This window comes from Simochromis diagramma, unplaced genomic scaffold, assembly GCF_900408965.1.
Source record: "Simochromis diagramma unplaced genomic scaffold, fSimDia1.1 OVJJ01000302.1, whole genome shotgun sequence".
In the NCBI taxonomy this organism is placed as follows: Eukaryota; Metazoa; Chordata; class Actinopteri; order Cichliformes; family Cichlidae; genus Simochromis; species Simochromis diagramma.
The window spans coordinates 14,479,994-14,507,942 of NW_024386792.1; the positions used below are offsets into that span (position 1 = coordinate 14,479,994).

A 27,949-nucleotide genomic window follows, 5' to 3' on the forward strand; every position below is an offset into this window, starting at 1 on the left:
AGTGTTAAGGGGTCCTAATAAATGACTGGACTAAAAACAAGTGAAAAAAGGAAGCAATGTCCAAAGACAAAGTTGGATGATCTTCAGAAAGCCAGGAGAACCTGCAAAAAATTACAAGAAAATGTGTCTGTTTGGAAGCAAAATATGAAGATATGAAGGATGGCTCAGGACTTTTTCACAGTAAAAATGAATTTATTGACATTGTTTCTTGTTCAAGAAGATTTCAGATTTGTTACCAGATCAAAGTCTAAAAGTCTAAAAAAAGAAAACAGAAAAATAAAGTGTTAATAATGAATTTCACAGTTCTCTGTAACATATGTTGTGTGCTGAGTCAGATGTAGTTTAATTAGATGTGGGGATCTTAAAGAGGTTTTTTTCAGAGGTATTTTAATGAAGGCATTTACAGTGAAGGGTTATGTGTAAAACATTTAAGGATTACTTTCATCCACCAGGTGGGACAAATCTATTCACAGTAATCTTGACTTTAAGTGTGTATGCTTAATTTTATTGCCTACAGGTTAAACCAGTTAAAGACACACACACACACCAGTCAAGTATTCATATCTTGTGGGAACATCTAATTGACATAATGGTTTCCCTAACCATAACTATGAAAACTGAATGCCTAACAATAACCCTAAATTTAACGATAACCCAATTTAACCATTTCCCTAAAGTCTCAAAATGCCTTTAACTTGTGGGGACCAGGATTTTGGTCCCCACAAGTAAAGTAGACTTCCAACTTTTGGTCCCCACAAAGATATGAATACACACAGCGTGCCGTCTGTTCCGTTCATGCTGCGACCTGCTGCTCCTACATTTCTGCTCATCTTTGATGTGTGTCAGGTCTTTAACAGCAGCGGGACTGGGGCTTGGGGGTAAAGACAGGGCTCGAAACGAAAGTTACACCACAGCCAGACCTCGCAACAAAACACCCCGCCTCCTTCCGCCCCTGAGCGCTGCGCCTTCTCTCTTTCTGGAAATCTCTGACCTTATAAGGTAGGAAATTAAACCAGAACCTCATTGGTGGACGGGAGACAAGGTACAGGTAAACGTTTGGCCTTGTTTGGGATGTGCTCGGATGTTTGTGAGAACAGCTCTTGTTTCTATTACTTCAGTTTTCCTTAGAATGTAATTTGTTGTTGCAGATAAAAACACCCTGTCAGAAACACGGTGCAAAGGCCCACTGTGGCTGACACGTCTGCAGTGATAGTGGGGCCAATCAGCTTCCTCTTAAAAAAATGAAATGATAAAAACAGGAACACACTTTGCAGCATGTAAACTAACATGTAAGTCTCGTGCACAGTCATTAATGACACATGAGAGGTGCCACACCTCTGGTCCTGTTGCAGGTACAGACCCCCCCCCCATACACACGTACACACAGACACACACTATAGGGAGCAGTGATCTTGCACCAGTGAACATTTCGACATTACATTCCTCCTCAGAGTCTAACTTACAGTTGTTGATCCTTTTTGAACATTTGTGCACTTCCACATGTGTGATGTTCAATGAGGTTTAGTCCCTGAAAGCCTTTGGTTGTTTTTCCAGTACTGCTGTGGAAGACAACAGGTATTTATTTAAGCTGTGCATTCATTATTGATAGACAATCATATCATGTCAGGAAAAAAAACTGACAAGGAACTTAAGTGAGTCATAATTTTAAATTAGTCATTTTTTTCATTAGACATAGCTTTTCATAATAAGTGGAGGATGTTAGTGAGTATGGTCAGTCAAACTGTATTTTCCATTTTCTGTTTCATTATCAACATTTATGATTTATGCACTTTGTTTGTTTTATAAAAAAAAAAAAAATTCCATCCGGGTTGTAAAATAGCAAATTTCTTTCTTTTTGATTCAGAGCGACTCGCAAGTCCGCGTTTTTACGTGGAGCACTTGAACACCGCGCGAGGAGGGGGCGGGGCCGTTGGCTTACCTGCGAAAAATAAAACTGGGCCGATCCCAGGTGGAGTCGACGCATCCTCGCTGATCCACGCCTGAGCAGCAGGAGCGCTTGACGGAGCGGACAGCCGGCTGAAGACGCGACGAAGAGGAGCGGAGAGGTGGTGTTCTTGTGGCCCCTCCTGAGCAGCTGCTTGTTTTGTGAAGGTGTCGAGAAGGAGGTGGTGGAGGAGGACTGCTGCAAACACGAACGCAGGAAGGCGACTCATCACACCTGCAGTGCCTGTAGCTGAAAATCAGGTGTGTCACCTCGTTTCCTGCAGGTAGAGAGATAGAAAGGCTTTAGCTGTAGCGAAGACTTCAAAGTAAGAAATTAAGAGATAAGATATGTAATGGCTCACACCTGGGCAGGTTCTCTCGTCAGGTGAAGCGCGTGCTCCATTATCGTCTCATTGACTGCGGAATTATTTCTACAACAATTTAAAGTGACTTTTTTTTGTATTTGTTGGCTGAGACGCGAGCTTGCAGACGTTTTTGTGTTCTCACACCTGTGAAACCAACAATCAGAGAGCTTTACTTCGACGGGCTTTAAACCTTCACAATAATTCAGAACTTTAGCCTCAAACAGCTGAATAAACTTCATGTGGTTTAAAAGTTTTATTTTGGTGGCCTGTATGAACTGCGTGGAAGGCTGCATGAAGTGATGACGATGACAATATGGCACAAACAAAATTTGAAGTAATTTGAGGTATCGAGAGCTCATGTTTGCCTGTTTTTTACAGAGTTTAATGCAGTTTTTGTCATTGTTGCACAAGATGAGTTGTTTGACTTCCTTCATGTAACAAACTGCACACACCCAGCTGCTATGTCTGTCTGCAGGGCACAAAATTGGAGAGCAGACACCAAAGAGGACAAAGAGCAGTGCAGCAGCACATGAAGTTTTTTATTTTTATTTTTTAAACTCTAAAAATTGTATGAAGGGCATATCTTGCAAAAACCAGTTGCTGATCATAATCAATTCTTCCTCTTTTGTAATTAAACTTCACTGTGACCACAAAATCAGCCAAGGTCCTGCAGAAAAAAACGCCATCTCACCCTCGGTGTCAGTCAGCTCTCTGCCTGTTACACAAAGTGAAATGCAAAACATCTTCGGCTTAAAGTTGACTTTTCTGTTTTAACCTGTTTTTCACTCGTCCATCTACATCTTCCAGCCACGATCGTTTCACATATCAAACATCTTGTGACTGCAGTCACATTTTAAACAATTCTCAACAACATCTCCTCCTCAGTCTGTCACCCCACCGGCCTCGTATCACCAGTCAGGCTTCAGACGACAGGACTCGTGTTCTGTGTTAGGTAAGAGTCACAGAAGCCCGGATAAAGCCGGGATTGACTGGCGGCCAAGAACAAAAGAGAGCAGGCGAGTGGAGGAGATGCTGAAAACGTGATGAAGAACACAAGAGAGGTGGATTAAACGGGCCCTTGCAGACAATAGGAGAGCATGTGCTGTGTTTGAGGGTGGATCTGTTTCCAGATGTGGTCAAGCTTCATCCCGACCTCAGCGGAGGTTCACCAGGACACGGCTTTCGATAGCTAATGTTTGGATTTTAATTATAAAAGGAACAGAGAATACTGAAGTAGCTCATTTTGTTCCACCGTGTCAAAATGTGCAAAGGCACTGTGTGCAACTTCCTGAGGAAGTTGGCCTGTTGGTGGCTTCATCAAAAAAGCCGCATGCATGTGAATCTAAAAAGTTTAGAGTAAAAGACTTTAGCCGTCATAGCTTAGCTTCACGCACACGACGCTCTGCAGGATTTCAGTCCTGAATTAAAGCAGAGGAAATGTCAGTGTGTTCCTCTTCCTCCCCCACTTATCTTCAAGACTTTGAGCACATAATGAACTTAGGAGAGACACAGATGACACCTTCTCCACTGATCCCTTTTATCCCTCACTCTAAGCGCACTCGCACACTCTATCTGTGCCTTTATCTCTGCACAGAAACAAACACACACACCACTCTGCTGTTTTTTTTTGCATCATCCACCCTCTGATCCAAGAGACGTCGGCTCCTCTGAATGAGTCTCAGCATCGAGGGTGTGCAGGCTGCGCTCATGATGAACGCTCTTACAGCCCAACTTATCATTTCAGGATCATTCGATAAAACCGACCTGCATTTATATCCTTAATCGGTGAAGGATGGTGTTGATGTGTGGAAAACTTTATCTTCTACCTACAGTATCTACACTGAGTCTGATGTTTTGAGTTCTTTCCCGACCTCTCTGCTTGGAGTTCAGTAGTCTCCGGCCTGCGTGATGCAGCTGAAACATTGATTTTCCTAATGTTTGATTTTTCTAATATGACTTCAGGAAGGGGAAATATTCCACTAGCTTAAGTCATCTGAAGGCTTTGAACATCAGGAGTGAGAACTGGTTCCAAATAGTTTGATCTATGAGAAGCTTATCATCTCCTTTTATCAGTGCTGGTTTGTCTCTCTTTTGTGCAACAAAGTGGAGTTGTTGCACGCTTCAGTCACAGACGTGCCTTTTTCTTGACAGAAAATGAAACGGTTGTTTAGTGGGCACGACTCAAAGCTCTAAGCTGTAAGTAAAAGATTATATGTTCATCTGAACAAACTCTTTTAATGGGGGGAAAAAACTGGCTGTCAATAACTTTAATTTGCATTCACCATGTGCAAATTGTCTTGGCAAGGTCACATCCAGTTGATTATTTATTTAGGTTTTTAATGTCTTTCAGGGCATTTCTTTTTCTTTCTGCAGCCCCGAGTACTTCTCCAGGGTGTGGCTGGGGAATAATCACATTTCTCCACCTGTCCAGACTTGCTCCGACATTCCTTTCTACCACTCTGAGTGCAAAAGCGTCCCTCCACAGACCTCCGTCAGGCTTTTTACATATAGGCTCTACACAGAGCAGCATAGCTGCACATTTATCACCTGTGCTGGAACAGAGGGTCACGGATGATGAGCAGGAGTCGGGAATTTGTGGAATTCTGTGTAATGAGTTGGTGAGGAAGGAATGCGGGCCTGATGGGGAACAAAAGATGGACAGGTAGAAAAATAAAAGCAGTCGTAGAGCAGAGCACAGCTGAAAAGAGATTAATCATTTTGTCTGACTGCAATGAGCCTCAGGTCAATAATGTGATCCTGACATTAGTATCTGGGTTGATTGGCTGTCCCACCTCTGGTTTAAAGTTAAAGGTGGCTGCAGGAAAAGAGGCTACATGGTCATAATGACACTGCGGGGAACAGCTGCAGAGCAGATGTCCAAACCTGTGGTGCAGTTCAGTTCTCATCATCTTCAAAAAGAACACAAACGCACACACATAAGATGAGGTAGCACAGTCCTCAGTATTGGTGGTCTGATCTGAATCATTAATCTTCATATTTTTATTTACTCAGAGTTATCTCATTTGTGTCTTTAATTCAGTTACAACACAAAAGAGACAACAGGAAGGATGACGTGCAACAAAGCTGCCACTGTGAACACTGCGTTCAGTGTCGTAAGCCTGCCTTTATGTAGAAATCTTTCAATGAGTCAAACGTGCACAGTCACTTGGATGGTCTTAAATCTTGCACAACAATAAATGGGGGTTTTTTTTTTTTTTTTTTTTTTTTTTTTTTTTTTTTTTGTACAGGCTGTGTAGATGACTTGGACTCATGAGTCATCTGTGTTTTAAATTGTATTTTTGCCTCGACTGTGGTTTTGAGGTTGGTAAACTCTGCAGCGTCTCTGGGAGCTTGTGATTCGAGACTCAAGAGTTTGTTCGCTGTACCTGCAAGAAATTCTGTCAAAATAATCCAGCGCATCATATCTCTAGCCCTTAATCTCACAGAAATGGCTGCTGTAATGTGTGTACCCCTCTGTAAGGAGGTATTTTTAATTCTCACAGAAAGTTATTTTTTTTAATTTATTTTTTGCCCCAATAATTTCAGTGCTCTTGTCTGTAAGATGTGAAAGATCAGACTGTCACAGTGTTTTGATATTTGTTAAAACGCTCTTGTTCTGTTTGTTTTGTTTTTTAAAAGCTACCATGACGGATGCAGACAAGTTCCTGTATGGGGACCGCAGTGCGCTGACCGACCCTCTGGCTCAGGCCGACTGGGCCACCAAGAAGCTGGTGTGGGTCCCCAGTGAGAAGATGGGTTTTGAGGCCGGCTCCATCAAAGAGGAGAAGGGAGACGAGTGCGTGGTGGAGCTGACGGACTCTGGCAAGAAGGTGAAACTGAAGAATCAACAAGCCTGTGTTGCAGTGTGTACTTTTTACCGTCCCAGCCTCGTTCAGCAAGCCTGACTCTGCTTCTGTTAATCTCAGGTGAAATTCAACAAGGATGACATTCAGAAGATGAACCCACCCAAATTCAACAAGGTGGAGGACATGGCGGAGCTCACCTGCCTGAACGAGGCCTCTGTGCTGCACAACCTCAAGGAGAGATACTACTCCGGACTCATCTATGTGAGTGGGCAGGGATCTGTTTTTGTTGCATTTTAATGTCGCCGATCTTCCTGAAATCGATGTTGCTGCTGCTCCTCGTCGACTGATTGGTCTCGTGTTGTCTCTCGCGCAGACGTACTCCGGCCTTTTCTGCGTTGTGATCAACCCGTACAAACACCTGCCCATCTACAGCGAGGAGATCGTGAACATGTACAAGGGCAAGAAGAGGCACGAGATGCCCCCTCACATCTACGCCATCACAGACACGGCCTACAGGAGCATGATGCAGGGTAAGGCAGCTGTAAAATTAGTTTTAAACACGTCCATACTCCATCAGGTCAATGATGTACCGTACAAGGATGTAATTAGAAATTTACTAAAACGCTTAAGGAAAAAAAAAATGTTTAAAATGTCACACACTTCACCTTAGTTTCTGATCTGGAGTCTCATCTTTCTCTTTTACAGATCGTGAAGATCAGTCCATCCTCTGCACGCAAGTCTTTCTCTTTTTTGTTCATTTTTTTTTAATGTTTTTGCAAAAACAAATTGCAATCATTGCATCATCCCCCCTTTGTTTGCGCTACTTTTTTTTTTTTTTTTTTTCTTTCTTCCTTGTAGCGGAAAGTTTGACATCATGCGTTATATCCAGTGCCTAATATTTAGTCTAGAAGTTTCATTTTCAGAGCAAAACTTTAATCTTTTTTTTTTTGTTTGGGTTTTTTTTTTTTTTTTTTTAATTTAAAAATTTTGATGTCTCAGTTTTTAAAAGTGTGTCCTCCTTCATGCTAACACTGTAGTAAAGCTTAAGGTCTTCCATTAGACACTTGACTGAATTATTTGATTGTTCTAGACTCCCAAAGGCCATAAAAACACTGTCGTTACCTCAGTTGATGGTGCACCTGTCAAGACTTCGTGAAATAAAACAAAGCACATGACACACAGAAGCAGAGCGTGGAAAAGTCCACCCCACAGTCACTGGGGTTTGTGGGCATTAGTTTATTCACAGCTGTCTTAAAGTCTGAAGCAAACACCACCACACTGGGTTTGGTACCTGTATGAGGTGTGTAGTGGTATGTCATGTTGGAGTCTTCATCAATGTGATGCTGACAAGACAAAGAACACTGCATGTTCAGATGCAACTTTGCAACAGATGTTATTTTCTCCTGGCAGACCTTCCAAACAGCCGTATTTGTTCAATCTTTTTCTAACTATACTGTTGTGGACTTTTAATATTTCAAGTGGTGCGCGGTCTGACTTTGGAGTGGCTCTCCTGGGAAGATTGTCAGTTTTGAATGCTTTGTTTGGAAATGACCGTATAACCCCACGCTGACAGGCAGCAGCATCTGATTCTCTAAAATCGCTGCTGATGTCCTTCCTCGTCGTCATCACAATGACTCTCATCTGAATGCGTCAGACCTGCAAACCCTCGAAACTTCTGCTTTTACAGAGGCGCTCAACACTCGCTGATGATCAGTCAATAAAGTGCATTTAAATAGCGGCACCTGGCTGCTACTTACAATCTTAATTCCTGTACAAGCAGCAAAGGTGTACTTTAGTTTTTCACACACTGCTTCTGCATTTTGGCTTAGTTTTTATTAAATAAATGTCTTATGCCTTAAGGCTATGCTGATATAAATCCATAGAATTGCATCATATATCACTTTAACCTCAAACTGCATCAGTATTTACTTAAATTTCTGCAAAGTGATATTTTTCTGTCTTGTTGTTGCTTTTACTTCAGTTATCAATTGTAAAATTAATCATAATGCATGTGTGTAAATCTCTCTGCTGCAGTGGGGAGTCAGGAGCAGGAAAAACGGAAAACACCAAGAAAGTCATTCAGTATCTTGCTCATGTCGCCTCATCCTTCAAGTCCAAAAAAGACCAGGTTAGTAAATCATCGTCGCTTCCTTTTGCACAAACGTTGAATTACCTGGTCCTCCCTCCCCTCTTCTGACATCAAGTATCAGTAGATTTCCTTGTTAGTCAATCTGTTTAACGTGATTTACTCGAGGAAGCTGTGTGCGATCGCATTCCTATTTCAGGCCTCGACGTGCCCGCCTCACCTCTGCGGCGGCTTCAGCTGAAGCAGAACGCAGATGAGTTTGTGCACGTGTGTGTTCATGTACTACTCATGTTAAATGTAGGTTATTCAGCAGGACCGGACACGAGCTGCTTAATTAATCATTTCTTGAGTCACCAGATAACAGCAGGTTTCCTCTGCAGTCATGTAATACTTGCACTGAAGATGGCATCAAATATGTTCAACTTTCTTTTCTTTTTTTTTTTCTACTTTTTCTCCAGGGCTTTGCTGTGTTGTCACATGTGAGTTCATTTATGACCTCATAAATTTCCACTTAAGTTTTCTCTACTAACCAATTTTGTTTTCTTCACATTGAAGAAAATGCATTCAAGATTACACAAAACTAACCATTATAATGGCTTCAAAGGAGCAGCTTGGGGAAATGTGCTTTCTGGCTGAGGAAAGACCATTTGTATCTTCATTAAGATCAAGCAGTTAGCTTTGGAAAAAGACTTAAAGCATGTGGAAACTGCAAACCCACAAAACATGTTATTTCATCTTAGTTTCAGTTGTATAACAACACAATTTTACCAAGCAGGAATGCACAAAACTTCCCATTTAAAAACAGCACTTTCCATATTTTGTATTTATTATATAACCGCGCACACAGTTGGCTGTGTACAAGGTGTAAAATGATAAGATTAAGATTAGTAACTTCCAATCGAGGCCACTCTGATGGTTTCAACTGAATATTATTTTACAAATTTGAGTTTTATTGATTACATTTTTAATTAACCAGATGTTTAAGATCAACAACTCAGCAATTTGTTCCAAAAACTTAAGGCAAATTTAAAAAACCTAATCCACAAAGGCCAATAACTTTTTTTTTTTTTTCCCCCCTCGCTCCTTCCAGTGCTGCACTTTCTCACTGATTCTCGTTATATTTGGGTTCAGTTTTTGCCTAATAATAAAGACGGCTACACTGCAAAAATATTAAAGAAAATCTTAAACACATTAAAGAATCTGTTGTGGTTTGAGGAAATAAAGGGAAACGAGACAAACATTTCCCACTCCACCCACCAGCAGTTTTTTAAACTCGCTCTCTGTTTGCTCAGTTGCTGCGATTTTTGTCATTGTTGTGTGACTGTATACCGATTGTTGGAATCTACCTGCATTTCCTTTTGGGGTTTTTGACTAACCTGCTTGTGATCCCTTGTTTGTGCATGCATGGACAGAAAATCTTAGCGGGATTTTGTGCTTGAGCGGGCTTGCTGTGCAGTGGGAATGTGTGCTGGAATGTGCAGGAGTGTGTGTAATAATGCCTTTTCCTGAGGCTGTTGTTTTAATTGTGCAGACACAATTGTTTATAATAAAGTAAATGAGTCGCTGCACACTTGTTTTCCGCTCGCTAGTCACAGAGCTGCAGGAAAAGTGGTCTAAACTTGCGCTTGCTTAACCAGCGTCCATCTGAGTGTCACATTAAACCACTGAATCCAACTCTGTTGTGGCTCCGACTTCTCTCTGTCAGGGGGAACTGGAGAAGCAGCTGCTGCAAGCAAACCCGATCCTGGAGGCCTTTGGCAACGCAAAGACTGTAAAGAATGACAACTCCTCAAGATTTGTAAGAGCTGCTCTTTTTCTATTTTCTTTAAATTTTCAAAACGAGCTTTGAAAAGGGTTCAAACAGCAGAAGCTACCAACTTTTTCTGCCTAGCATGTATGAAGCAACAACACTTGACACTTAGGATGAATGCAAAAGTGCTTGAAATGAAGGCATCCTGACTTCTGTCTGTAGTTCTTAAAGATGTTTCTCCTCTGATCCAGGAGGTCTTTTTTTTTTATTTTTTAAATAAAACTGATGGAGAGTCACAGATATTTAACACAAGTTAGATACAAAGTCCTGAGAGTTGCCGATCCACCCACCCTGTAAACATTCGAGTCATTAAGGGTCACATGAGCCAAGGTGTGAGTGGGGAAGAGATTTCAAGACTCTGTCGTAGATCTGAGAGCTGCTGTTCAGTGATGCTCATTCACAGTGGACCTAGATGGCCTCATTCACTCCTTTGAAACAGTGTAACGTGTGAACGTCGTTCATTTCAAGCACTTAAACTACTGCAACCCGGATGACCAGGAAATCAGTAGACACAACCAGGGTTTTTAAATCTTTTCAGTCATAAACTCAGGACACATTTTGGGAGAATCACATTGACATTTAAGAGTCACGTTTTTGTTTTGTTTTTTTGAAATGTGGTGCACATCAGGTTTTTGTTTTTTGTTTTTTAAGTTTTATTGTCACATGTGCAGTAAAGACACTTATTTCTGTCCGATAAAATTATTCCCTCCAAAACACCAAATCCCCAAATAAACATACATAACCAAAACAAATAATTAAAAAAACCCTCCAATAGTGTAGTTTTTGTTTTTTGTAGTTGTATTTCTTAAATAGTACTTACAATAGAAATCAACTTTGAAAGAATCTGAGCTACAAAAGGTTATCTACATGTTTATACAACTACCAGGAAATGGTCCACCTTGGATCTCACACTGGTGAAAGATGCTGCCTGAGTAGAAGTTCCTGCTGTTTGGTCCAAATGTGTTGATTATTTTCAGACAAAGTCTATAAAAGTTTGGTGAAAATTGACTTAATATCTTTTTGTGGTGGATTTAAAAAAAAAAAAAAAAAAAAAAAAATTAAAAAAAAAAAAAATCTTTTTCAGGGAAAATTCATCAGGATCAACTTTGATGTCAATGGTTACATCGTTGGAGCCAACATTGAAACTTGTATCCTTTTAAAACTTGATTTCTTCTGGCCTAATCTGAAAAAAAGAGCTAATGATCCCTTGAACTCTTACACCTCTTTCCCAGGGGCGGCATTGAGGGTGAGCCAAGAGGGGCACTGGCCACCCTCACAAATGTAAAAATTCTAGAGGCGTCTCTGCTCTTTGCCAAACCTTGCACCTGTTAAGTTCTGATTTATGCATCATTAAAAGTAGTCTGGACATTTGGCCTTCCTGTAAGAAAAGGACTGAAGTTCAGATAAAATCTGAGGGCTTCAAAGGTGCCAAACAGATTAAATTAATCACTTTACCATGAACTGGTTTTTCTTATAGATGACGCTGTGCTGCTGCTCTTCCTTTTGATGTTTTGTCCTTGATTGAATTGTCAGATCTTTTGGAGAAGTCTCGAGCTGTGAGACAAGCTAAAGACGAGAGGGGCTTCCACATCTTCTACTACATGCTGACGGGAGCCGGGGAGAAGCTGCGCTGTGAGCACTGAAACCCTTTTCTCACAGCATGAATGTAATGAGGCTGCACAGAGCCGAGTAACTGTGCCAGCCCTGCCAGCTGCATGCGCTTTACATTTTTAATCACTGCGATCTATGAAGAACTCATAGTAATGCATCAGAAATGGCCGACTTGAGCCGCGATGATGGAGCTTCACTTTTTCTTCACTCCGTCGTTACAGCCACTGCGACTGCAGAGCTCTGTTTGCGGTTGAGCCAATGCAAGGCCCAAATCTTCAGCTTTACAGAAATAAAATGAAGAGTACTTGGTGAATAAATCTCTCTCTCTCCTTCTCGTTATTATCCAGCGGAGTTGTGTTTGGAGGATTACAGCAAGTACCGTTTCCTGTCCAACGGACATGTGACCATTCCCGGGCAGCAGGACAAAGACCTGTACGCCGAAACCATGGAGGCCTTTAACATCATGAGCATCCCAGATGAAGAAATAACTGGTACTTTATAATTTTGTTTATTTTAACTATCGGTTAGTCTGCAAGTTAATTTTGTGACTAATTGATTTTAATAATGCTTTTTAAGGTTTTCCACACACGTCTTACCTGGTGGTGGTGTTGTGGGTTTTTTTGTTTTGTTTCTCAAATCTCACATTTTTAGGCATTTATTTTAAGTTCCAAAGAAATGCTATTTTATGTTTAAATAAGATGGGTGACAAGTTCAAGAAAAGACTTTAATGCATGTGATTTGGTGTGACATCACCATGATGCTGTTGCACAAACTTGGGAAAGGCTAGAAAAGCTTTGGGAAGTTGGGTTAGGTCGTGTATAGAGTAGACATACTACTTATACAACTCAAGGTTAATTTTAGTCTGAACAACCTTACACCGTGAACTCCTACACCATTCAGTTGTTGCGGGCTGGGTCGACCTGATGTCTCGGGAGGTGGACGTCAGGTTATGTGTAAGGTTACAGCGCAGGGTTAAAAATTGCGTTCTAGTTATGCCTTTGATTTCCCAGATAAGTCCGAATATCTTTTGGGTGTTTTTAATTTGCGAGGTGACCAGACATGCAGACACTGACTTTTGTTTCTTGGTCAGGCCTGTTGAAGCTGGTGTCTGCCGTGCTGCAGTTGGGGAACATGACTTTCAAAAAGGAGCGCAACTCTGACCAGGCCTCCTTGCCCGATGACACCGGTATACGCATTTACACACACCATCATCGTCTTGTCCTCTATGCGTGCCTTCAGCTGCATGCCATTTCATTCACGCATCAACCTTTGCATGCTCCAATATGATACCCGTGTTTCACCCCCAGCTGCTCAGAAAGTGTGCCACCTACTTGGCATCAATGTGACCGACTTCACACGAGCCATCTTGTCTCCAAGAATCAAGGTCTGAAAATCTGTGATTGTTGTCGTGTCATGTCATTTTAGGAACACATTTCATCCACATGTGTCCTGTTCCTTTCTCCAGGTTGGTAGGGACTATGTGCAGAAGGCCCAGACTCAGGAGCAGGCCGAGTTTGCAGTCGAGGCTCTGGCCAAAGCCTCCTACGAGAGGATGTTCCGCTGGCTGGTCATGAGAATCAATAAGGCCTTGGATAAGACCAAGAGGCAGGGAGCCTCTTTCATTGGTATCTTGGATATCGCTGGATTTGAGATCTTTGAGGTACATTTAGACTTAAATATTGTCTGTTTGATTTTGCATCCTGCAGAGAGAGGAGAGGGGAAAGTTCAATCAAAATAATACAAGCAGATGAGTTTATATACCAGGGATCCACCAGCCGAAACAAGGGACAATCAACTTCTGTAACATGATAGCAGTGAGAGTGAAAGGGAAGGTTTACAAGTTGAAGATGCTCAGATTTTCATCGGGGGTGAGCAGAACGGTCAAGATTACAAATGAGTTTGTCAGAGAGGGAGAGCCCAGGCTGAGTGGTTTGGACACAGAGATGAGGGATGGTGAATATACTGGACAAAAGGATGTTAAAGATGGAGCTGCCAGGTTGGAGAAAAGGAGGACCACACAAAAGCTTCATGGATGTAGGGAGGGACATGCAGAGGGTTGGGAGTAGGAGAGGATCTGCAGTGGTGAGCCTTAAAGGGAGCAGCCGAAAGATTTAACTTGTGTATATACTTCTATACTACACCAAGTTTAGCAATTCAAACTGTGTAACCTCATGATTTTTCAGCATAAATATTATAAATGTAAATTATTTAAAAAATAATCAGTTTATTTCTACAAGGGAAAAATGTTTTTTCCATTCACTGAAATGACTCTGTCCTTGTTTTTTTTTTTTTTTTTTTTTTTTTTTTTTTTTGTTTTTGTTTTTTTCTCCCCCCTGCAGCTGAACTCGTTTGAGCAGCTCTGCATCAACTACACCAACGAGAAGCTGCAGCAGCTCTTCAACCACACAATGTTCATCCTGGAGCAGGAGGAGTACCAGAGGGAGGGCATCGAGTGGAGCTTCATCGACTTCGGCCTCGACCTGCAGCCCTGCATCGACCTCATTGAAAAACCTGTATGTTGGCTTATAGTTGTCATTTCTCCTCCGGCAGTAACTGTCTTAACCTGGAGCGACGCCTCTGATTAATTACGTGTGTTCTGCAGAAGTTTCCGCTTACGTTCTTCACAGCAAACAGTTGTGCAATAATTGTGGCATGGAAACATAACTTCATGATTAAGTGGATTCCTCTGAAGTGTGTGTGTGTGTGTGTGTGTTACAGGCCAGTCCTCCTGGTATCCTGGCCCTGCTGGATGAAGAGTGCTGGTTCCCCAAAGCCACTGACAAGTCGTTTGTGGAGAAGGTGTCTCAGGAGCAGGGCTCACACCCCAAGTTCCAGAAACCCAAAAAACTCAAGGATGATGCAGATTTCTGCATCATTCACTATGCTGGAAAGGTCAGATGTGAAATCATTTTTATTTTAGTCTTAATTAGTATTTATTTTAATAAATAAATGATACACAACAACATTTTTAGTAGTAGTAACTGAAATCTTATAAATTCTGTTCCTGAACCTGTAAATAAGCCTTGAAATCACTGTTGCTGTATTATCTCACAAGTATACAAACTACTTTGGGAGTGATGTATTATAAGTTTACTTTGTCCATGTATTTCCGGCTCCTTACTACTTTGCTATTCTTAAATGAGTGTAATTTTCAGATACTCTAACGCTGTATTTGAGTCAGATGACGGTCACTTTGATGTTTCTTCCAGTTTTTGAAAGGGAGTTTTTCCTTCCCACCGTCGCAGAGTGTTTTCTCATAGATCATCTGATTATTTGGCTTTTTTTTTTCTTCTTCTTTTCCTGTTGCAACACAAAGCACCTTTAGGCAACTGTAACTTGGGGATTTATAAATAAAACGGAAAAATATTAAGGTCACAACTTGAGTAATGTACTTTCTACGTGCCACTAGATGGCAGCAAAATGACAGCCCACACAGCATTCATCCATCAGTGTATTTTCTGAACCGCTTATCCAGTTCAGGGTCTCGCAATACAAAAACACGTTTACCAGGTGCATGATTTATTCATTGCAGCAAAGCATCAGGTTCATAATTCTTTCTATATAAAATGGGGCATTTGAAGCACCAACTTAAAAATAAGGCCGAGGTTGCTGATCATCCTGTGTTTTTTTTTTTTTTTTTTTTTTTTTTTTTTTTACATCCGTCTCCTGCAGGTGGACTACAAGGCAAACGCATGGCTGATGAAGAACATGGATCCTCTGAATGAGTGTGTGGCCACTTTGCTCAACCAGTCTACAGACAAGTTTACCTCTGACTTGTGGAGAGATGGTAGGTCATGTGACTGACTTTATCTGTGTATCCAAGAGGCCCAGTTCTTTGAGTGTGAGGCATAAAAATTTAGCTTCACTAGTGTCAGCACCATTAAGAGCCAAGTCACACAATGATCAACACAGCTGAACTCAGTTGTGGTCTGTGCATCTTAACAGTGGATCGTATCGTCGGCCTGGATAAGGTGGCAGGAATGTCGGACTCTGCGCAGGGTGCGTTCAAAACTCGAAAGGGTATGTTCCGCACCGTGGGTCAGCTTTACAAGGAGCAGCTGACTAACCTCATGACCACCCTTAGAAACACCAACCCCAATTTTGTCCGCTGCATCATCCCGAACCACGAGAAGAAGGTACTGAATAAACAAACTGATGCCACACTCGATGAATTTCTCAGCACTGCAGGTGCAGATAGACTGTTGCATCAGTCACGTGTCGTGATTAAAACTGATCATGTGCATCTGCCAACTTGAGCCTGTTTATCTGAACCGTGAAACTGACAGCATTTCTAGGATTAATAGACGGAACACATGAATCCATCTTTTCAATTGTTTCTTCCTCCAGGCTGGGAAACTGGAAGCTCACCTGGTTCTGGACCAGCTCAGGTGTAACGGAGTCTTGGAGGGGATTCGGATCTGCAGACAGGGCTTCCCCAACCGCATTGTCTTCCAGGAGTTCAGACAGAGGTAGGTTTTTTGTTTTTGTTTTTTTTTTTGTTTTTTTACAAAAAAAACAAACCCAAAACAACAACAAAACAGCAGATTGTGGGTTTTTTGTTTTTGTTTGTTTTGTTTTTCTGTCATCTTTTAATTTTTTTTTTTATACATTTATATAAGAGGTTTAGGCTCATTTTTTCCCACTGCTAAATAAACTCTCCCATGAGGGCATTTCATACAAGAATGATGGGCTGTTATTTAAATTGTATTCATTCTTTAAATGCTGTAAATGTTGATATCCTAATTAAACCACCTCAGTGTCTAAGTAGAACAACAGCAGTCCGAATGCTAAATAATCTCCAAATTATTTTCTCATTAACTTGAGGCAACAACTTGATTTTTTATTTTTTTTATTTATTAATGTGCAATTGGGGAAAATATCTCCCCTTTAGGAAATGGTTATATTAATTTATCTTGCAGTGCAAAAACTAAAAATGTAAACTGGAGCAAACCACACGTCTGGTCAAATCTACATAAAAATCCTTATTCTTAGTTTTCTTGCAAATAAACAAACTGAACCAGTCTCACAACATACGTAGGTCACAAACATGAAAATGATCTACATTCGATTTTAATCAGAAGTGTTCAGGATGTCCCATTTAGTTCTGCACACTCAACACGTCATGTACACAACACTTTATGTTGTGTACACTTTATTTTTGGGGGGAGTTTCCAAACAGGAAAGGACAGAAAAAACAGCCTATTTGTTCCATTACATGGATTTGATTTTACAGATTAGTTTTGACCCTGAAAGTGTCAGCCTTTTTATCTGCTGATTGATTTAATGGTGATCTTCTCTCTCAGGTATGAAATCCTCACTCCTACCGCTATTCCAAAGGGATTTATGGATGGCAAGCAAGCCTGTGTGCTCATGGTAAGAACAACACAATCAATAGATCAGCTGTAGAAGCTTTCAATTTATCATAAGAGCAAGAGGACTCATCACAAGTCTTGTTTTGTTTCACTGAAACACTTCCTTGTTCTGCATGTCAGATCAAAGCCCTGGAGCTCGACTCAAACCTGTTCCGCATCGGTCAGAGCAAAGTGTTCTTCAGGGCTGGAGTCCTGGCCCACCTGGAGGAGGAGAGGGACATAAAGATCACTGATGTGATCATCAGCTTCCAGGCCTGGTGCAGAGGATATGTGGCCCGCAAGTATGAGACATCAGCTATTTTATTTTATTTCAGCTAGCACCTTTGCACATGGGCAACATTGGAGCGTGCTGTGATTTCTTACTCAGTTCTCATAATCTGGTCTGCAGGGTAATCTTTATTTGTTATTCTAATTATAGAGCGTTCACCAAGAGGCAGCAGCAGCTGACAGCCATGAGGGTTATCCAGCGAAACTGTGCCGCCTATCTCAAACTCAGGAACTGGCAGTGGTGGAGACTTTTCACCAAGGTAACAGACGAATATTGGTTTTTTTTGGTTTTTTTGTTTTTTGTTTTTTTTCATGGGTGGGGTTACAGATATGACTTGGGACAAACGTAAGCAGTGATTAAGTAAGCAGACCAGATTAATTGGTTTCAAGGCCACTCCCTGTGTGACAAATGACATTAATTATTTTAGAAAACTTAGTTTAATTAATTAAATTAATTAGTTTTAAGAGTTTACCTGAACTTGCCAAACTGTCTCCAATCAGGTTTTGTTATTTTAGTGTTAGTATGTTCACTCTTTTTGCTTTCAGTTTCTCTTGAGTGCCATTTTTACCACTTTTTTTTTTTTTTTTTTTCCCTTTTGTGTCCTCCTCCAGGTGAAGCCTCTGCTGCAGGTGAGTCGGCAGGAGGAGGAGATGCTGGCCAAGGAAGAGGAGCTGATTAAGGTGAAGGAGAAACAAGAGAAGGCTGAGGAGCTGATCAAAGAATATGAGGCCAAGCAGCAACAGGTAAGAATTGCATATTAACCTTTTGATCAGTTAAATTTTCTCTTGTGTGAATGTGGCAAAGTTTAAACCGAGAACATAAAAAAAATTCATAACACACATGTCACAATGAGAAGTCTTCTGAAGCTTGGAGATTTAACCTTTGTTCTCCTCTGGTAGCTGAATGCAGAGAAATCGGCTCTTCAGGAGCAGCTTCAGGCTGAGACGGACCTCTGTGCCGAGGCTGAGGAGGTGCGATCCCGTCTGACCATCAAGAAGCAGGAGCTAGAAGAAATCCTCCACGACATGGAGTCTCGCCTGGAGGAAGAGGAGGAGAGGGTCGTTCAGATGCAAAATGAGAGAAAAAAGATGCAGCAGAACATCACGGTCTGTAACGTCCTGGCGACGGGCTTTAAGAGAAATCAAAATGTTCTTTTGGAAAGGTTATTAATATCATTTATTTGTATTTATTGGTTCATACAGGAGCTTGAACAGCAGCTGGATGAGGAGGAAGCAGCCAGGCAGAAGCTCCAGATGGAGAAAGTGACTACAGATGCCAAGCTGAAGAAACTAGAGGAGGGCATGATGGTGCTGGAGGACCAGAACAACAAGTTTAACAAGGTGTTGTACATCATGCTAACATCCCCATACTGATGATTTCACAATACAAAGAATATTTCTTTAACCCTAAAATATTCCAGCAGAATAACAACAATTTAAATGTTCATATGTTTTATACATTTTTACCTCAGGAGAAAAAACTGCTGGAGGAGAGGGTTTCCGAGTTCACCACCAACCTTGCTGAGGAGGAAGAGAAGTCCAAAAGCTTGCAGAAACTCAAGAATAAACATGAAGCCATGATCACAGATTTGGAGGGCAAGTGTTTATCATTGAGGTTGTTTTTGAATCTACTGTGAGTCGATTGCAGTTTTTCCTACTTTTTTTTTTTTTTTTTTTTCTTAATGCAGAACGTCTGAGAAAAGAGGAGAAGGTGCGCCAGGAGTTGGAGAAGAACCGACGTAAACTTGAGGGAGACTCGACTGAGCTCCATGACCAGATTGCAGACCTGCAGGCCCAGATTGCTGAACTCAGAGCTCAGCTGGCCAAAAAAGAGGAGGAACTCCTGGCTGCACTTGCTAGGTTAGTCCAATACTTAATTCATTTAGGGTAGGGTTACCCTAACCCTAACTAACAAAAGGAAGACTGGCTTTGTTTTATTAACTCTTTCTGCCTAACCGCCAGGATTGAGGAAGAATCTGCAGCCAAGAACACGGCCCAGAAGAAGATAAGAGAGCTTGAGGCCCAGATCTCAGAGCTCCAGGAGGACCTGGAGATGGAGAGGCAGGCACGGTCCAAGTCTGAGAAACAACGGCGAGACCTCGGAGAGGAGCTGGAGGCACTCAAGACTGAGCTGGAGGACACTTTGGATACCACTGCAGCACAGCAGGAGCTGAGGTGACAGTCAGGCTTGCATAGATGTGACCCAACAATTTATTGGAAAATGAGATGACCGATTCCTTTGAAGTTCTGGACCTTAAGTCTGTTTATGTTTACTTGAACAATACAAGTCTGTATGTTAGGAGATTCAAGACTAAGATAGCCCTTCATCAGTTACTGAATGTAAACGAACTGTTTGAGATTTGTGCTTCTGGTCATTTATTTCCTCCTCCTGTCCATGCAGGAGCAAGCGTGAAAGTGAGGTTGCCCAGCTGAAGAAGACACTCGAGGATGAGGCCAAGGCTCATGAGCAGCAGATGGCCGATATGAGGCAAAAACACAGTCAGGCATTCGATGAGCTCAACGAACAGCTGGAGCAGGCCAAAAAGGTTATTTAAAAACTGGTCAGAAGATGGTGTCAGCAGTCATCTTAAAAAAAAAAATTAATAAATAAAAAATAAAAATGATGTTTGTTGCTCCTGCAGAACAAAGCATCAGTGGAGAAAACAAAGCATGCCCTGGAGAGCGAGTTGAATGAGCTGCAGATCGAGCTGAAGACTCTGACTCAAGGTAAGGGGGACTCGGAAAACCGTCGCAAGAAGGCCGAAACCCAGGTTCAAGAACTGCAGGTCAAACATGGAGAAAGTGAGCGCCAGCGGAAGGAGCTCGCCGACAAGATAACCAAGATGCAGGTATGACTAGTCATCTGGCAGGGGTGATTTATTTAAGGGGTAGAAGGTTGATTTAACTGCTTGTACAGGGGGAGGATGTAGCTGCAAGTGAATTGTTATTTAATGGACTTCTTCTTTTTTTTTTTTTTTTTTTCTCCTTCTTTCATCATATCTAGTCAGAGTTGGACAATGCAAACAGCCTTTTGAGTGCAGCAGAGGGCAAGAACATCAAATCCAGCAAGGACCTTTCTTCAGTGGAGTCTCAGCTGCAGGATGCACAGGTGAAAATGCCAAAATTCATTATTACTTCTAATGAAAAGGGTTTATTTTTTTTAGTTTATATGCTATAAAACTTAGCTACACATATTATATTCAAGGACAGAAAATGCAGAAATAATAATTTCATGTTACTTTTTTGTATAAAGAAAAAGATTTTTAATAAAAGTAATTCAGGGTGGACATCACTGGTCGAAGTCCTGAGCAAACCAGTAATAAGTTATTGTACTTCTCGGATTATGATGTTCTATTTCCTTCACTGAACAGGAGCTGCTTCAAGAGGAGACTCGTCAGAAGCTCTCCCTCTCCACACGCCTGAGGCAGCTGGAGGAGGAGCAGAACAGTCTGCGGGAGATGCTGGAGGAGGGGGAGGAAAACAAGAAGAACGTGGAGAAGCAGGTTTCCACTCTGCAGACCCAGGTCGGTCCACAATGCAATACAACACAGCAGCCAATCGAGATCTTCTCCTCTGCTGTAACCTTGATTCAGTTACCACATATCAAGAACGTCTACAAATGTTTCTTTTTCCCCCGCCTCAGTTGGCGGACATGAAGAAGAAGCTGGAACACGAGGCCTCGTCGTTCGAGGGGGCCGAGGAGAACCGCAAGAAAATCCAGCGGGAGTTGGAGAGCATGACACTGCAGCTGGAGGAAAAGACGGCAGCATATGACAAACTGGACAAGACAAAAACCCGTTTACAGCAGGAGCTGGATGACCTCATGGTGGACCAGGACCATCTGAGGCAGATCGTGTCCAACCTGGAGAAAAAGCAGAAGAAGTTTGATCAGGTATCAAAGGGCCATAAGAGCAGACTGTTTCCTACTGTCCTAGTGAGATGTGATTAGTGGTTATATTTCTTTCTTTAATATGCATATAAAGTCGGATTGTTGTTGTGTATGAAGGATTGTTTGCTCAACACAGTAACGGAGAAAGTAAAGAACCGAGACGTTGACAAAAAGTCATGTACCTCTCACACATAATCGATTTTAAAATATTACGGGTGTGGTAGAGTAACCTGATTTCTCAACCACTTGAGTTGAAGAAGAAAGTGGATCTTTTGCTTAACAAATGAAGCAATTTATTTCTGCTGTTCTTCTCCTGTTAGATGCTGGCAGAGGAAAAAAGTATTTCTACTCGGTACGCTGAGGAACGCGACAAGGCTGAGGCTGAAGCCAGAGAGAAGGAGACACGAGCACTGAATCTGGCTCGTGAGCTGGAGACCATGACGACCCTGAAGGACGAGTTGGACCGAACCAACAAACAGTTCAAAGCTGAGATGGAAGACTTGGTCTCGTCCAAAGACGACGTCGGCAAGAATGTAAGACGGTGCCGGCGTCCTCTACTTGTCTCAGCAGAAGTTGGTCATGAGCAACACTTTACTCAAAATCTGTTTATCAATGCAAACTGCTCACCTTCAGGTTCATGACCTGGAGAAATCCAAGCGTGCCATGGAGCAGCAGCTGGAGGAGATGAAAATCCAGCTGGAGGAGCTCGAGGATGAGCTGCAGCTCACAGAAGATGCCAAGCTACGTCTGGAGGTCAACCTGCAGGCCATGAAGACCCAGTTTGAGCGAGACCTGCAGGCCAGAGACGAGCAGGGAGAAGAGAGGAGGAAGCAGCTTGTTAAACAGGTTCCACAGAGAATTTACAAACATATTGTGGCAAGCAGAGCAATCTTTACAAGAAAGCACCACACAGAGATTGAGCTTGCTGTTTGACCCCCAAGCTGGTGGGGGAGCTTCTTATTAAACACTTGCTTGTGCTACACTGTGCTTCAAGGGTCAAAACAGCATAACCGAAGTCACTTATGGTACTGCATCTAAACAGAAGCACATGTCCCAAGGCATGATGGGAGAACTCTCTTAGCTCCCCCAACACGCCACAAAATAATTACTTTCCAGATATATAATATTTGGCTGAGCCATGATTTCTTTCTTACCTGTTTTAACCTCGAAGGTGCGAGAGATGGAGGTTGAGCTGGAGGATGAGCGCAGGCAGCGCGCTCTAGCCCTCTCATCTAAGAAGAAACTGGAGACGGACCTGGCCGACCTCGAAGCCCAGATCGATGCTGCCAACAAGGGACGCGATGACGCCCTCAAACAGCTGAAAAAACTCCAGGTAAAATATGCAAGCATGCATCCATAAACGCAACACAGAATGTAATACAGAGACTTGTCACTCTAAAATTAGACTATTATACACTTACAGATGCCATAAAACCAATTACCACCCATTGTCATAGTTTTTAATTTTTTGTAAAATGAGCTGACAGCCTGTATTTAAAGGTTCACCTTAAATACATTTCATGTCCACACTCCAGGCCCAAATGAAAGATATAATGAGAGAGCTGGATGAGCTTCGTTTGTCCAGAGATGAAGCTGTCAACGAAGCCAAAGAGAGTGAGAAGAAGCTCAAGACCTTGGAGGCGTCTATGCTGCACTCCCAGGAGGTATGGAGATGAAATGGTGATTACAGAGTGACGTAACTGTGTGAGAAAATTAGCCAACATAACTGATATTTAAGAGCTAGACGCTTCTTGCAAAGCTTCCTCAGTGATGACTTTATGTATCCCAGTCTGCTTTTCTGGAGTCAGAACTCTAGAATGGGTCTTCATTTAATGCAAATGATTACTCTGCAACACTTTGAAAATGTTCTCAATCTTACTGTTTACATGTAACTCTGTAGTATGTTTAACTTGTGCCTAATATTTCCTCCAGGAACTGTCCGCTGCAGAAAAACTCAAGAGACAGGCTCAGACCGAGAGGGATGAGCTCCAGGATGAGCTGAACGGCAACAACACCAAGATGTATGAATGAAATACGTGTGTGTGTGTGTGTGTGTGTGTGAGTGTGAGTGAGTGATCACGAATGGTAAAATTAAATATGGAAACTCAGATTTCAGGAACAACTTTGAGTCTTACTTTTGCCTGCACAGGCTACACGTTTCTCTCGGGACACCATCACATTAAGCGTCACCTTCTCTCTTCCTCATTTGTTTGCAGTTCTCAGCTGACTGATGAGAAGCGAAGGCTGGAGGCTCGTATAGCCGAGCTCGAAGGGGAACTCGAGGAGGAACAGCTCAACGCTGAAATGGTCAATGATCGCCTGAGGAGAAGCACACAGCAGGTAGAAACCTGTTGATTGTTAAAATCTTATTTTATAAGTAGGGCAAATATTTAATGTTAAGTGTTTCTATTGGTCATCAGTTATCACAGAAATAAAGTGAAGACTTTAGTTGAGTAGGTTTAAGAATGCATAAAACCGGTTTAAAAAGAAATGAAAGGGGTTGCCTTTCATGAGTCTGCCACAATATCAGATTTTCACTACACGATTAATCATCAGAATACTTTATTAACCCCTAAGGAAATTATGTGGGTTACAGTTGCTCCAAGATGGTAACAGTGACAGACTCAACTATTTAAACAATTCAATATGTTAAGAACAGCACTAATATATACAAATCGCTTAATTATAAACATCAAGAATTTACAGAGGTGATTATAAATAAATATCAAGAATATTAGAGGCAGAATATATGACATTTGACTCTAACCTGTGAACTTTGTCATTTGCTACTTTACTGTAGAGTGTGTGCCAAAAGGGTGCAACTATTGCAGTGTTTACAGTGTGTTAGATGGAGGAGTCGTACAGGGAGATGGCTACAGGCAGGAATGATGTCCTGTGTCGTTCAGTGGGGCTTGTTGTAATCTCAGTCTCTCGCTGAACGTGCTCCTGTGATTAGCCAGCGTGTCATAGAGTGGGTGGGAGGTATTCAGCATTGTCTTATCTTGGACAACATCCGCCTCTCAGACACCACCCTGAGGGAGTCCAGCTCCATCCCTATAATATTACTGGCCTTCTGGGTCACTTTATTGAGTCTGTTGGCATCTGTGACCCTCAACCTGCTCCCCCAGCATGCAACAGCATAGAGGATAGCACTGACCACAGCTGACTCGTAAAAAATCCGGAGCATTTCCAACAGATGTTGAAGGACCTCAGCCGCCCCAAAAAATAAAGATGCTGGCCTTTCCTGTAAAGTGCAGTGGTGTTTTTAACCCAGTCCAGTTTATTGTCTATGTATACTCAAAGGTATTTTTAGTTCTCCACAATGTCCAGACTCAGACCCAACATGAACAGTTTATGAAAGACTCCACAACATTCACGAAACTCCAGCGTTTACCTCAACATTTTAAAACCTGCCTAACCTGGTTGGTAATTTTGCAGTTGTTGTGAAAAGTTGGTTGTTATGCAAGTTTATTCATCTGTAAAGTGTTTAGAAAAACTGAGTTTGAATTGTTGAATTGCATCTAACTTTAACTATGAAGGCACTGGATTGGTTACAGAATATGGCATGTGGTTATCAGCAGTACGGTAACTCTCCTGTGTGTCTGACACAAGGTCGATCAGCTGACCTCAGACGTGAGCACAGAGCGCAGCAACTCCCAGCAGCTGGAGGGCGCTCGCTCACAGCTGGATCGCCAGAACAAGGAGTTGAAACTGAAGCTGCAGGAGCTTGAAGGAACCATCAAGTCCAAGTACAAGTTCACCATCACCAGCCTAGAGGCCAAGATTGCCCAGTTGGAAGAACAGCTCGACATAGAGTCAAAGTGAGGGGCGATGAAATGGACAGTTTGTTTTATATACTGCATTGGCTTTCTTACTGCAACATATCTCTCGTTTACTGCAGGGAGCGTCAGCAGGCCTCCAGGCTGACGAGACGCACAGAGAAGAAGCTGAAAGAGGTGCTGGTACAGATTGAAGACGAGAGGCGCAACATGGATCAGTACAAAGATCAGGTTAACCCAATCACGCTTTACTTGTAATTTCAAAGTTATTCAAGGACTAAGACATCCTGATATTTAAGCCTGATTCCTTGCTAATGTGCTTGTCCCCACACTGACTGTTCTCCGCAGGCTGAAAAGGCAAATAGCCGAATGCGTCAGCTGAAACGTCAGCTAGAGGAATCGGAGGAGGAGTTGACAAGAGCCAATGCCTACCGCAGGAAGCTGCAGAGGGAGCTGGATGATGCAACTGAGTCGGCAGACTCGATGAACCGTGAGGTCTCCTCTCTGAAGAGCAAGCTTAGGTAGTGGCATTTGTCGGGGAACTCATGTTTTTTGTTTTTACATGAAAATTCTTTTGTTTCCAAAAAGGAAATTTGTTTTATATTCCATGTTGCCGACAGTACAGACATTATAATGACCACGTGCATTCAAAGCACAAAATCTACATTGATTGTAGGCATGGCTGCTGCACTAACTCGATGTTCACCATCCTGTAGGCTGCTATTAAGAACCTTGAAACTTTAAACTTGCAATATGCAGAGTGTCAGACCAAGTCCAGGATATGAGATGTGTCACACAAAATTCTCCTGGACGGTTTAAAACAAATGGTTAGTAATGACGGTGTGTTCGGGTTAACAGCTGAGCAGCGCTCGCCCCATTGAGGCGACATTTGACGAACTTGCTGAACACTTAATGATGAGTTTTGACACCTCAGTATAGATTAGTAAAAAGGCCCATTAGAATAGTTTCCTAGGTTTTACAAGGGTAGCTGAATAGGCAGAGACCACCCTCACTAACTTCTGATGCAAACCCAGTTGTGTTCTGCAAGTCCTGAAATATGACACAGACCGCTCAGTTCTTTAAGGGGTAAAGAATTAAAAGCCGTCAAAAGCAGATGAATTTACAGAATGTCATTTAAAGGAAGCCTGTTACGTTATGCATTATGGGAAAGTGTACAATTGAGGATTTTCTTAAAGCTTGAGGCAATCAGGACTAAAGCACAAAGTGAAGGATGCCCAAAATCCAAAAGTGCTACACTTGTGTTTTAATGTGTGTGGTTTTTTTTTTTGGTTTTTTTTTTTTCTTTCTCCTTAAGGCGTGGAGACGTGTCTCACACTCTGCGACATAACCTGAATCGTATTGGGGACAGCGACGATGATGGCGGACTCCCGAGTGAATCATCTGAACGTGCAGCTGAGTGAAAAGCAGGACGAGAAGCCAGGAGGGAAATTCGGACCACAAAAATAATGCATATAAATGTAACCTTGCATCCCCTCCTTCCCCTCATCCTGCTTTAAGTGTAATGCATTTCTCTTTGGCCAAATCTTACTCGTCTCAGCAAATGTTTTCTATGAAAGCTTTACATAAACTTTCTTAGTATATTTTTCTACTTAACGTGTATGTCATAACACATATCACTGTTTAAACAAACATTCCAGTTTATCTGAGATGGAGGTCGATGTGTTGATTTAAATGGGGGGAGGAGAAAAAAACGTCACTTTGTGCTAGTTTTGGACACTCTGGGAGTTTTTGTGCTTCACACTGTGCTGGTGTCAGTATAACGTTGGTACTGTATGCCCTTCCTCTCACTGTTAATACCTCAGCCAGATTGCACAATCCCAACTCAAACACTTACGACTGAAATGTTCAGATCTAAGTGGAATGCAGTAATATAGGTGGTTAGCCCCCACGCACTGGCTTTATACATTACTGGTGTTGGGTCATCATGTATTGGATCTGTCTCCTGTTTTGTGCTATGCTTTGCAGCTGAAATGGTTTCTATTGGCACATTAGTTTCTACCTGCTGAACTTGCCCTATTTTAGGTAAATACCTGCCACTGTATTAACCAAGAAATTACAAGACACCGATGCCAATATTGTAAGGCTGTTCTACATTTTATAAAATGCCTTAAATGAAATAAATGGAGAATAAATGCATCTGAATCTTGTGTCTTGTGAGATTATTCACTTTGATGAGCTGTAGTTGATTCAGAGTCGGCCTTTGGGCTGCTTTCTGTAATCATGTGTCCACTTTATGGTGACTGAAAGGTTCTGTGGGACAATCTGCAGATTTTAAAACTTGAAATCGTGGGGTTTCCAAATTGTTCCCTCTGTGTTATGGTGTGTGTTGTGGTTTTGTTTTGTTTTTTTCTGGGCAAACTGTTGCGCAACTTCATGTTGGGTACTCAAAGTACCCAAAGGAGCAGTTGCAAAGCTTCAGGGAAGACGTTATTTTGGCCAACCACGCTCACGTTTCACTGTTGTGGCCTTCATCAGCACAAAATCAGACATGCACAGCTGTGTTGCTATGGTGACCCCTTGTGAAAACGGAAGCTGCCAAAAGTAGTTTACTTTCATTTAAACTTGGCACAAGTGGTTTGATCAATTATAATTTTGTAATAATGCTACTTGGTAATACATGTTATGCTACTGGAAATCCTGGTTATTTCCCTGTAAATGTTGTCACATTTGTTGTTTGAGCAGCAGACTTGAGTATGTGGGTTGCACCCATGAGAAACTTGCCAAACCTTTGCCAATGGCAAACTGCTTATTCTGCTATTAACTCTTGCTTGGTGGTGTTTATTGGAATCGGACGCCTTTAAAAGACTGTCAAAGTGTTTGTAAAATCTTCTTTGGCTGCTCCCTTTAGGGGTCGCCACAGGAAATCATCTGCTTCCTACATTCTTGAACCTTCCCTGTGGTCTTCCTCTTTTCCTCCTGCCTGGCAGCTCAATCTTCAAAATCCTTTGTCAAATATATCTCGACCATGGCTCGTCTCAACACGTCACTACCTTTTTCTC

At 42.0% G+C, this 27,949-nt stretch overlaps 1 protein-coding gene and 1 long non-coding RNA gene across 4 annotated transcripts; one reads left to right on the forward strand and one right to left on the reverse strand.

Moving 5' to 3' along the window:
- LOC120729202 lies at window positions 1–2,047 on the reverse strand. The gene is made up of 3 exons (XR_005694860.1): window positions 1,940–2,047; window positions 1,464–1,559; window positions 1–101 (listed from the first exon to the last, which is right to left on the reverse strand). It is a non-coding gene; the product is annotated as an uncharacterized LOC120729202 (long non-coding RNA).
- Window positions 2,009–27,097, forward strand: LOC120729194 (myosin-9-like). 3 transcript variants are annotated; one of them, XM_040024714.1, is made up of 43 exons: window positions 2,009–2,205; window positions 5,949–6,139; window positions 6,236–6,376; window positions 6,489–6,645; window positions 6,821–6,848; window positions 8,150–8,243; window positions 8,660–8,680; window positions 9,907–9,999; window positions 11,096–11,159; window positions 11,545–11,643; window positions 11,970–12,113; window positions 12,713–12,808; window positions 12,930–13,006; window positions 13,088–13,282; window positions 13,962–14,135; window positions 14,341–14,514; window positions 15,295–15,409; window positions 15,568–15,758; window positions 15,970–16,091; window positions 16,926–16,995; window positions 17,115–17,275; window positions 17,413–17,521; window positions 17,874–18,005; window positions 18,162–18,368; window positions 18,465–18,602; window positions 18,734–18,857; window positions 18,950–19,121; window positions 19,224–19,436; window positions 19,663–19,807; window positions 19,904–20,110; window positions 20,266–20,370; window positions 20,633–20,785; window positions 20,905–21,153; window positions 21,471–21,683; window positions 21,784–21,996; window positions 22,322–22,483; window positions 22,686–22,814; window positions 23,083–23,171; window positions 23,367–23,490; window positions 24,763–24,971; window positions 25,052–25,160; window positions 25,278–25,450; window positions 26,245–27,097. In XM_040024714.1, exons 2-43 carry the CDS (start codon window positions 5,954–5,956, stop codon window positions 26,348–26,350), a joined length of 5,883 nt encoding a protein of 1,960 aa, XP_039880648.1. In that variant the 5' UTR covers window positions 2,009–2,205; window positions 5,949–5,953; the 3' UTR covers window positions 26,351–27,097. The 3 variants fall into 3 exon arrangements, with proteins under 3 accessions (XP_039880648.1, XP_039880650.1, XP_039880649.1); XM_040024715.1 differs by lacking the exon at window positions 2,009–2,205 and adding an exon at window positions 3,237–3,261; XM_040024716.1 differs by lacking the exon at window positions 8,660–8,680.
- The last annotated feature ends 852 nt before the right edge of the window (window positions 27,098–27,949 follow it).